Source organism: Myotis brandtii, unplaced genomic scaffold (assembly GCF_000412655.1).
Source record: "Myotis brandtii unplaced genomic scaffold, ASM41265v1 scaffold133, whole genome shotgun sequence".
Classification (NCBI taxonomy): Eukaryota; Metazoa; Chordata; class Mammalia; order Chiroptera; family Vespertilionidae; genus Myotis; species Myotis brandtii.
Window position 1 is genome coordinate 3,649,834 of NW_005354718.1, and position 11,289 is coordinate 3,661,122.

The 11,289-nt window shown below is 37.3% G+C and overlaps 1 protein-coding gene across 3 annotated transcripts in view; it reads right to left on the reverse strand.

Annotated features, from left to right (window-relative positions):
• TTBK2 (tau tubulin kinase 2) overlaps positions 1-11,289 on the reverse strand; it is a 115,936-nt gene that overhangs the window by 67,927 nt on the left and 36,720 nt on the right. For 2 of the 3 annotated variants that reach the window (XM_005860316.2, XM_014534845.1), the window contains exons 4-5: positions 7,263-7,403; positions 4,985-5,089 (exon numbers count right to left, since the gene is read on the reverse strand). The exons of the other annotated variant lie outside the window; for it this stretch is intronic. In XM_005860316.2, coding sequence (XP_005860378.1) covers positions 4,985-5,089; positions 7,263-7,403 — 246 coding nt within the window. The remainder of the gene's footprint in view (positions 1-4,984; positions 5,090-7,262; positions 7,404-11,289) is intronic. 3 annotated transcript variants of the gene reach the window in all.

Genomic DNA, 11,289 nt, shown 5'->3' on the forward strand with positions numbered 1-11,289 from the left:
AAAAAAATAGAGGATCTCAAAACCAACCACATAAACAACTCACTAGTGTCACAGATACTACCCATCATTCTGTTTGTAATGCAAGCTGACTGATGATCCTGTACCATAACTTTGGTAGATAAACAGACATTACATTTTGAAGGAGTTTTGTATCCTGATTATGGTGTTGGCTATAATGAATCTATACATGTGATAACATTTCGTATACCATTTCCCCACTCCTAAAAAAATGTTTTAAAAAATATAGTGAAATCTGACTCAGGCTGTGCTTGAGTTAATAATAGTATACCCATATCAAATTTTCTAGTTTTGACAATGTACTGCTATGGCTATCTAAGATATCATTGGGGGAAGCTAGGTGAAGGGCATATGGTAACTATAGTATTTTACAAAGCTCCTTGAATCTGTTCCATACTCCAAATAACGACCCTTGGGTCTACAGAAGAGAGAAGAAAGCAAAGCAAGGGACTGGTTAATGCAAAATTAAGAATGGAATTTGTCTAGGGCTACAATGGCCAATATAATAGCAACTTCAAATTAAATTAGTTTTGAAATTGAGTTCTTTGTTTTCTCTGGTCAAAATTCAAGTGCTCACTAGGCACATGTGGCTAGTGGCTACCATATTGGACAGTGCAGATACAGAACATTTCCAACTTCATAGTAAGTTCTATTGGACATGCTGCGTGAGGGAGGAAAAGGGATGCCATCAGGAAAGGACCATAGCATGCTTCTAAGGTGGAAATGAGCTATTTCTTAACCTAAATGGAGGCCATGAATGTCTTAATATTCTTATTTAAAATTTACATATGTGTTTTTTACACTCTTTTGGAACATATATGGAAAGACAAAAAAAAATCAAAATATTAGTTACTGCCCTAGACGGTTTGGCTCAGTGGATAGAACGTCGGCCTGTGAACTGAAAGGTCCCAGGTTAATGCCGGTCAAGGGCACATGCCCAGGTTGTGGGCTCGACCCCCATTGGGGGACTTGCAGGAGGCAGCCGATCCATGATTCTCTCTCATCATGGATGTTTTTATCTCTCTCTCCCTCTTCCTTCCTCTCTGAAATCAATAAAAATATATTTTAAAAAAATATTAGTTACCTAAATCTGTACCCACTTATTCTGCCTTTTCCCAGTTACATGGAAAAGTGTTCTTGCTCTTACACAATAGGCTAACCTCACCATTTGTGCCAGGATTTCTTCCCCTGCCAGCTATGCAAGAACTTGGCTCTTATAACTGTTCCTGCTCTGTCCTACATCAGATTTTATTTTTTCACATGTCCTGGAGTATTACCATCAGTTCACAAGTATGCTACAATAACTACCATTTTTTAAAAATTAGGGAAGGAAGGAAGGATGGCTTTCACTGCCCTTTCAACTACTTCTTTGTTTTACCACTCCTCTTTAGAACAAAGAAACTCTGGCCCTGGCCTGTGTGGCTCAGTTGGTTAAAGCACTGTCCTGTACACCAAAAGGTGGCGGGTTCGATTCCTGGTCAGGGCACATACCCAGGTTGTGGGGTGCATACAGGAGGCAACCCATCAATGTTTCTCTCTTTCTCTCTCTTCTCTCTCTGCCTCCCACCTTCCCTCCCTTCCTCAAATCAATAAAATAAAATAAAAAACATATCCTCTGGTGAAGATTAGAGCACAGAAACTCCACCAGAGAGTTGCCTATACTCTCTTTCTTCACTTTGTCTCTCCAACTCTCTTTAACTTATTCCAATTGAGTAATCCAGATGGTCAGTTCTCATTTCCCACCTTACTTGACCTATCAGCAGCATCTGGTGCAGGTGATAACCACCCCTACATACTTGAAGCACTTTCTTCACTCGGCTCCCAAGATATCACACTCTCCTGATTTTTTTCCTACCTCACTGGCTGATCCTCCTCTCACTCTTCTTGGCTGGCTCACAGTTCTTCTTTTTCCATCATCAAGTTGGAAAACTCTCCTTAGCTGATCTAATCTAGTTTCATTTTTTAAAATTACCATTTAGTTTTAAACATTGGGAGCAAGTGATTCTTAAATTTATATTATCCCCAGCCCTGATTTCTCCTTTGAGCTACAAATTAATATATCATTAACAGCTTCTTGTTATTTCCATCTTGAATCTAAGAGGCATCTCAAACTTACTTCTAGAAAATAGAACTTGTGTTTTTTCCCCCTTATCGAATCTTCTTCATCCTTCCCCATCATGGTTAATAGCATGACCATTCATTCAGGACAAAAATCTAGTAATCATTCTTGACTTTTCTTTTTCCTTCACATCCCAATATCAAATCCAGAAGGAAGTCTTATTAAATCTATCTTTAAAATATGTGCAAAATACAATCATTTCTCACTACCTTATTGTACCACCCTAATGTCCTAGGTCCCAGCCACCATCATTGATCACTGGACCTTCATGTTAGTCTTCTAACTTGTCTTTCTGATTCTACTCTTGCTCTCAATAGTCTCTTTACAGCCAGAGTGACTTTTAAAAAAACATGTTCTAAAAATTGAAAAACTGTTATGGGGAAAAAGGAAACATACTTTCACAGAGGATAGAGAAATGTCCACAGATGCTGGAAAGAGGGAAACATGTTCACAGGAGATAGAGGAATGTTGCAAGATAAGGGGGAGAGAAAAAGGAGGGGCACCAAGTGGGTTTTAAACTTTGAAGCTGATATTCTGCAAAAGAGTGACCAATTAGAAAAGCACAGGGTCATAAAATGGGGAAGGGGTCCAATTAGAAGGGAACATGAAGAGACAAAGAACCACAGCATTTAAAAACCTTAGAAAAAAGGAGCTTAGTGGTTTACCCCCTTGGGAGCCCCTCCCTACGTGGGAGTGTGTATTTGCTTCCAATAAATTTCCACCCTTTTACTAACAAGTCCTTTTAGCCCGTGAATTTTATTCTTCAAACTTCCTGAGGCAAGAACCTGCAAGGGGGAGATCCGCTCCCTGCACCCCACGTTTCCTATTAACATGCAAGACCTTCACCAGAATAAAAAAGATTCTCTCATAATTTCTAGGCACTTAAATTCTCATGTGCCCTTATTTTAAATATAATTTACATTTCTGTATACAACTATTACTATATAGTTAGTTCATTCAAAACCAGTGTTTTAATTTCTGTGCAACCAATTTGCTAGGAATGAGAGTCACAATCAGTAGCAAGTTAAAACAAAACTAAAGGTAAAAGGAAGACACAAGTATAAGAGCGATAGTGGGAGAACAAATGCCAGTATGACAACATGAGGAGCTCCACTCCCCAGTAAAACTGGTGAAAATTATTTTAAAAAAACAACTAAAGCCCTGGATGGTTTGGCTCAGTGGATAGAGCGTCGGCCTTCGGACTGAAGGGTCCCAGGTTCGATTCTGGTCAGGGGCACAAGCCAGGGTTTCGGGCTCAATCCTCAGTGGGGGGCGTGCAGAAGGCAGCCAATCGATGATTCTCTCTCTTCATTTCTTAAAATTAAATATTTCTTGTTGAAAATATTACATATGTCCCCTTTCCCTCACCATTGACCACTTTTAGCCTGCCCTCACCACCTGACCCCAGCCTTCACCAACCTATTGTCTGTGTCCATGGGTTATGCATATATGCATACAAATTCTTTGATCTCTTCCTACCCTCCCCCACCTTCCCTCTGAAGTTCCGCAGTCTGGAATACTACTAGACCTTAAAATAGAAGAAAATCTTACCTTTTGTGACAGCATGGATGGACCTGGAGAGTATTACGCTAAGTGAAATAAGCCAGTCAGAGAAAGACAACTACCATATGGTTTCACTTATATGTGGAATCTAATGTACAAAATCAACTAATAAAATAGAAACAGAGGCATGAATACATGGAACAGACTGACAGCTGTCAGAGGGGAGTGGGCTGGGGGGCTGGATGAAAGTAGGTGAAGGGATTAGTCAAAGAACATATATGCATAACCCATAGCTACAGACAACAGTGTGGTGATGGCCAGAGGGAAAGGGGGCTGGGGAGAGGAAGAAGAGAGTAAAGGGGAAATAAATGGTGGTGAAAGGAGACTTGATTTGCGGTGGTGACCACACAATACAATATACAGATGATGTATTATAGAATTGTACATCTGAAACCTGTGTAATTTTATTAATCAATGTCACTTCAATAAATTCCTTTAAAAAAGGGGGGGGGGGAACTATTCCATTTTAGGAGGCACACTTTGATTACTTTGTCAAGGAATTTGTGCCCTACGGCACTGTTGTAAACAATAGAGCAATCAATTAGTGGAGATTAACACTGTATTTTGGGGGTGGGGAGAGGAAAAAAACAGACTTCACTAAAATAATACATTCACTAAACAAATAAACAAGCACATAATAACAAGCCCTGGAAGGGGGACCAGTACCCAGAATTGCTACAACATATTATCTAAAATGTCCAGTTTCCAATAAAAATAAATTATAAGGTATGCAAAGAAACAAGGAATTATCTCTCATACATTAAAAAAAACAAAAACAGGCAACAGAAATTGCCTGTGAGAGTGACTAGATGTTGGATTTAACAATAAAAGATTTCAAACTAGCCATTATAAATATCTTCACAAAACTAAAGGAATGCTTGATAACAGAAGTAAGGAAAGTATGACAACATCGTATCAAATAGAGAATATCAATAAAGAGAAATTTTTTAAAAGAACCAAATGGATATGAAAAGTACAATAACTGAAACAGAAAAACCATAATATGTAGAAAGAGCTTTGGACTGCAAAAAAGATCACTGATCCTAAAGGGCTAATTTGTGTTCTTAGTACAAGACAACTCTAAATCTGTGTCTAATGTATTTTTTTTTAAGTCTACAACTTTCAATAGTGGAATAATTAACTCATTTTATGATTTAATTATAAATATGTATGCTACTTCTTGAATCACATCCATTCTGATACATAATTAGCATTTCTTTAAATAGAGTGATATAATAAATAATAGTTTAAGTCTCAAATATTCAATAACATGAAAAATCTTACTGGTCTGACGTCACCACAGGAATTAGTAAATTGTCGAGCCAAGCCAAAATCGAGCATGTAACACTTCCTACATGTACTAGGAAAGCGGCCCATGGCGAAGTTCGACTAGAAAAATAAAGAAGGAAAATATACATATTTTTATAATTAGTCCTTATATATTACTCTTTCTATATTTTAATTCTTCTACTAAAATTCCATACAGCACACATGTCTCAAATATACTATTCTAGTCAATTATGTTTACTGTAAATTTCATTGTGGGTTCTATTAATGCCTATGATCAGGTGAACTTTGAGCAACAAAGATTTAAGTGACTGTATAAAGTTGTATACAACACAACACTGACTTAACTGAAATCAGAACTCTAACTTCCTCTAAGCCACTGCCTAAATGAAAACCCAATTCTTAATTTTTTAAAATGGAAAGAACTAGGAGTGGGCAAAATAGAGCACATAGCTCAAAAATGTAAATGAATATCCTAAAGCTGAATTTAGCCAAGTGTAAAAATTAAGATGCAATTTAAGGAAACATTTCAAAACAGACTAAAGGAAAATATACTTTGTATTCTTCCCTTAATAAAAATAAATGTAACGTTAAATGGCCACAAACTTGCAAAGATGGGTATGTAAACAAGAGAATTTATAAAAGCAAAAGTCAAATTGTCATAGAATTGTTAGCTTTTATTTTAAAACATTGTTCTACTTAGGGAACTTTCTGATAAAAATGGAAGCTCTTCATCACCACAGTTCTCAAATAATGACATTTAGTTTGGCATAGAAATAAGAGCCAAAGAAATCTACATTACATTAAGTCTCATTCAATCATGTTACTTTTAGTTGCCATTTTCATGTAAACTAATTTTAGAAATCAAGTAGCAACAGATGGGTGTAATTTTCAACTGCACCAAAAATGAAAAATTTCTAGTAAATACAATATTTCCAAAATGGGTCATTCCCCTTGTGAGCAACAAAGAAAAAAAAAATAAGAAGCCCTAGCTGGTTTGGCTCAGTGGATAGAGCATCGGCCTTTTGAACTGAAGGGTCCCGGGTTTGATTCTGGTCAAGGGCACATGCCCGGGTTGCAGCTAGATCCCTGGTGGGGGGCATTTAGGAGGCAGCCAATCAATGATTCTCTCTCATCATTGATGTTTCTATTTCTCTCTCCCTCTCCTCTCTGAAATCAATAAAAATATATCTTAAAAAATAAAAATAAATAAGAAGAAAAAATAAAAAAAGTATATTTCACAGTTATGGAAATGACAATATCTAAGAAAAACAATAGGAAAAAATACTATATATTGCCACTGTAATACTCAGGAGAAAAAAGTAGTATTTCAAAATTGATGGTTTCTTTTTTTATATATAATATATTTTTATTGATCAGTGAGAAAGGAAGAGGGAGAGAGAGATAGAAACATCAATGATGAGAGAGAATCATTGATCGGCTGCCTCCTGCACAACCCCTACTGGAGATCAAGCCCTCAACCTGGGCATGTGCCCTTAACTGGAATCAAACCCGGGACCTTTCAGTCTGCAGGCCAACGGTATAGCCACCGAGTCAAACTGGCTAGGGCTAAATAGTTTCTTGTAAGTATAATTTGTCACTTAAAAGTAGTTCAGGTCTTCTCCCTCTCGGGAGCATGCCTGTGCCTTCCCCCTCCCCATCTTCTTCCCCCAGCATGTTACCTTCACCTTCCTCTCTCCTAAACTCCAAGGACCCTCCTTTTGCCTCTGTAACTTGGTTCCTGAGCCCATTTCTTCTCACTTATTTTACCTCTGTGTCTTTTTAAATAAACTCTCTTATAGTTTAATTCTTGGCCCTGAATTCTTTCCTAGCCATAACTTAAATTAAAAAAAATAGTTCAAAAGAACATCATGCCAATATCTAAAAACAACTTTGGTAAATATTTGTAACCAATATTAGGAAAAAGAAATCCAAAGAATAACTATCAATTTAGGTGTAAAGCTAAGTAATATGGCAATGTTAACATACATAATAATAATAGCCAAGCATTAGTCATTTTTAAATTGGCTGTTGAACAACATTTTCATTGTAGGAGAAAAGCTCTTGAATATAAGTTGTAGTGTGTAATTATCTTTTCTTTTTTTAATGAAAAGGCAAGTTATATTTTGCTTCCAGTTCCATTTCTGCTACAGAAATTAAAATATTACCTTGCATTTAATATAGAAAGCTACATTTGTAAGTTACTGTGTCCCATTTTAAGATTAAGAGTACTGAGCAAACTCATTCTGTGCTCTGGCTGGAAATGGCCCCCTACCGGTTTGATGTCTCGGTGCAAGAATCCCACAGAATGGATGCTCTCAATAGACTCCAGAATCTGTCTACCCAGCCGAAGAGTAGTGCTAATAGTGAATGTGCCCCGGGACTGGCTACGGCGTAGATCTGCCAGATTCCGACCCTATGGAAACAAAAACACACTTTCAAAGATGGTACTAAAATTATGTTATAAGAAAAGATGGGGAATTATCCATTTATCATTAAAAAATGTTTTGACTGAAATAGCAAGGATTTTACCGAAATCATGATTCTTTCACTCAAGAGAAGACATTCTGTTAGGATAACACCCGTTAAGGTAAAGTTGTCTTTCAAATCTAACTCTGCCAGATTCCAAAGTGTTCTTTTTCCACTTCACTGTGCTATTTCACCAGAAGGTTCCTTATAGCCTAGGTAACAACCAGTAATCTGATGAGATGAATGGTTTATAATGCTGTAGTTCTACCTCCCAAAGAATGGAAACTGGCCCTTATAGCTCAAAGAAATTTAAATATCCCAATCTCCCTATTCCCAAAATTTTGTAGTATATGTTTAGGATTAATACCACTAATACTATCACCTCAACTAAAGACAGTTGGTTCACTTTTGAAAAAGTAATAAAATCTTAAATTATTCAAGTACCATTTGAAATAAAATATTAAATAGTACTCAAGTAAACTAAGAATTGAAAATTTACCAGAATGTCAGGAACCTTTCATACTACATATCTTCTTTAAAAATGCAGTTTTCCCACAGCACAAATTGGTAGTTATCTTTTCTTTGTTTAATGTTAGGAGAATTTGTTGTTCTCTATATCTTTAGCAAATGTGAAATAAGTGATAATCTAGAACAACTTTTATAATCCCATGGGAGTATCTAATAACCTTTATTAGCATTCCAATAAATTTTTCTTCAAAAATCAGTATTTTCATTGCCAAAAATATGCCTAATACTAGAATTTCATTTATAAACAACTTCCACCATCATAAAAGCTTTTGAAAGGAAATCAATTAGCCTGGCGGGCATGGCTCAGTGGTTGAGTGTCAACCTATGAACCAGGAGGTCACGGTTCGATTCCCATCTCTCTATCCCTCTCCCTTCCTCTCTCTCTAAAAAAATCAATAAAAACATGTTTTTTAAAAAAGGAGATCAATTAAATTAAACTTATGATATCAGTAATGATTTTAAATCCTTTTATTTTTAAAATTTTTTTGAAAGATACTTTATTTTTTAAATATGTTTTTATTGATTTCAGAGAGGAAGGGAGAGGGAGAGACAGAAACATCAATGATGACAATCATTGATCAGCTGCCTCCTGCACTCCCCCTACTGGGAATTGAGCCCACAGCCAGGGCATGTGCCCTGACTGGAATCAAACTGTGACCTCAGACATTCAGCCACTGAGCCACGTAAGTTGGGCTTAAATCCTTTTAAATGTACACCTAAGGCCTCAAATAAGAGAATCTAAAAATATAAGTACAAGGGTGGCATATGAGGAAAGAGTTACTAACGTGGTAAACACATGCAGGTTTGAGCCAGTAAATTATGAAGGGTGGGGGAAAAAGAAGGTTTACAGTTATGAGTACGTGAAAGAGTTTTTCTTATATTATTATTTATTAATTATTGTATCATTTCCATATGAACAAATGTAAACCTACTTTTGCCTCACCCTGTACTTCAGAGTGTATACTACAAGTGGTTATTATTTGTTATGAAGACAAATTGAAAACAACCTATATACCCATCAATAAATGAAAGATTAAATAAATCATGGTACAGTCATCTCATTGACTAATATGCAGCCACTATAAAAAAAGAACCTTTATACACAGTAATATGGAATAAATATTATTGAATAAAAAAGTAAATTCATTTATTCCCAACTAATTCTATAAATTTAACATGGTCCTAATAAAAATACAAATATAATGAATTATTAAGGATTTGAAACATACTTAAAGGGAGAGAAAATAATATAACTAACCCTCATCTGTTATCTACTCTCCCCAGCAGCACATACCCTCCTCTCCCTTCCCCACACACATATAATGCATTATTTTCATGTAAATCCCAATCATATCATTTCATCTGCATATTTTTAAAAGTTACATAAGAGTAAAGAGATGCATTTTGATGTCCCTGAACCTCACAATATAAAATCAAAGAGGGCAGTAGCAATTCTATTACCAAAAACTTGAATTGGAAATAAGAACATAAACCATGATATATTTTCTCTTAAAAAATACATATACATATATATATATATCTCCTGAATCCATCCACTTAAAGCATGAATTATACAAAAAGAGCTAGGTACACAATTTTGTACCAGAAAGTAAGGATGCTATCAAAGACTGCTGCAGTCTAGTACTGTCAAATGAATCAGGATCCAACTTGAAGGAAGTTCTGTTAGCCAAAGATGGGCCAATTTGAAAATTAAAAAGAAAAACAATGATTGAGAAAGCAGGAAAAACCAAGATGGCGGCATAGGTTAACGCCAGAGTTTGCTGCCTCGAACAACCACTTCAAAAATACAACTAAAAGACGGAACGGACATCATCCAGAACCACAGGAAGGCTGGCTGAGTGGAGATTCTACAACTAGGAGGAAAGAGAAAAGCATACCGAGGCTCAGAGGAGGCGCAGTGCTGAAGTAAAATACTAAGGTGCGGAGAGCGCACGGTGGGGGCTGGTGGCTGAGGGCGCGGTTGTCTGTTTCAATCCGGAGGGAGCCTCAGACTCTGAGCTCCAGCGAGTCTCTAGGGACCCAGACTCAAACGGGAGAAGCAGGACTGTCTGGCTACGGTCCCTCCGAGGTTTGCAGCCGTTGCTGGGACAGAGAGGCAGAGCCCCTGGGGACGGACTGAGAGCAGCCATAACTGCTCCCTCCTCCCCCCTGTTGATCCCGTGGGACCTGCCCCGCCCAAGCCCAAGGCTAGATCACCTCCCTAGAGGACACAAGTTCTTCCACTGCAGACACAGCTGATTAACACAGCCAGTTGGCCTGGAGGTCAAATCCCTCCTCTATTAACTACAACAATCAAGGCTTAACCACAACAAGACTGCGCACAAAGACCACTAGGGGGTGTACCAAGAAAGCGTAAAAAATGCGGAGACAAAGAAACAGGACAAAACTATCAAGGGAGGATATTGAGTTCAGAACCACACTTTTGAGGTCTCTCAAGAGGCTTCTAGAGTCTGTCGATAAACTTGATGAGATGTACAGGAAATCTAATGAGACCCTCGATGGTGTGATAAAGGACCATCTAGAAAGTAAGCATACACTGACTGAAATAAAGAATATTATACAGACTCCCAACAGCAGACCAGAGGAGCGCAAGAATCAAGTCAAAGATTCGAAATGCGAAGAAGCGAGAAACACCCAACCGGAAAAGCAAAATGAAAAAAGAACCCAAAAATACGAAGATAGTGTAAGGAGCCTCTGGGACAGCTTCAAACGTACCAACATCAGAATTATAGGGGTACCAGAAGATGAGAGAGAGCAAGATATTGAAAACCTATTTGAAGAAATAATGACAGAAAACTTCCCCCACCTGGTGAAAGAAATAGACTTACAAGTCCAGGAAGCGCAGAGAACCCCAAACAAAAGGAATCCAAAGAGGACCACACCAAGACACATCATAATTAAAATGCCAAGAGCAAAAGACAAAGAGAGAATCTTAAAAGCAGCAAGAGAAAGAAACTCAGTTACCTACAAGGGAATACCCATACGACTGTCAGCTGATTTCTCAACAGAAACTTTGCAGGCCAGAAGGGAGTGGCAAGAAATATTCAAAGTGATGAATAGCAAGAACCTACAACCAAGATTACTTTATCCAGCAAAGCTATCATTCAGAATTGAAGGTCAGATAAAGAGCTTCACAGATAAGGAAAAGCTAAAGGAGTTCATCACCACCAAACCAGTATTATATGAAATGCTGAAAGGTATCCTTTAAGAAGAGGAAGAAGAAGAAAAAGGTAAAGATACAAATTATGAACAACAAATACACATCTATCAACAAATGAATCTAA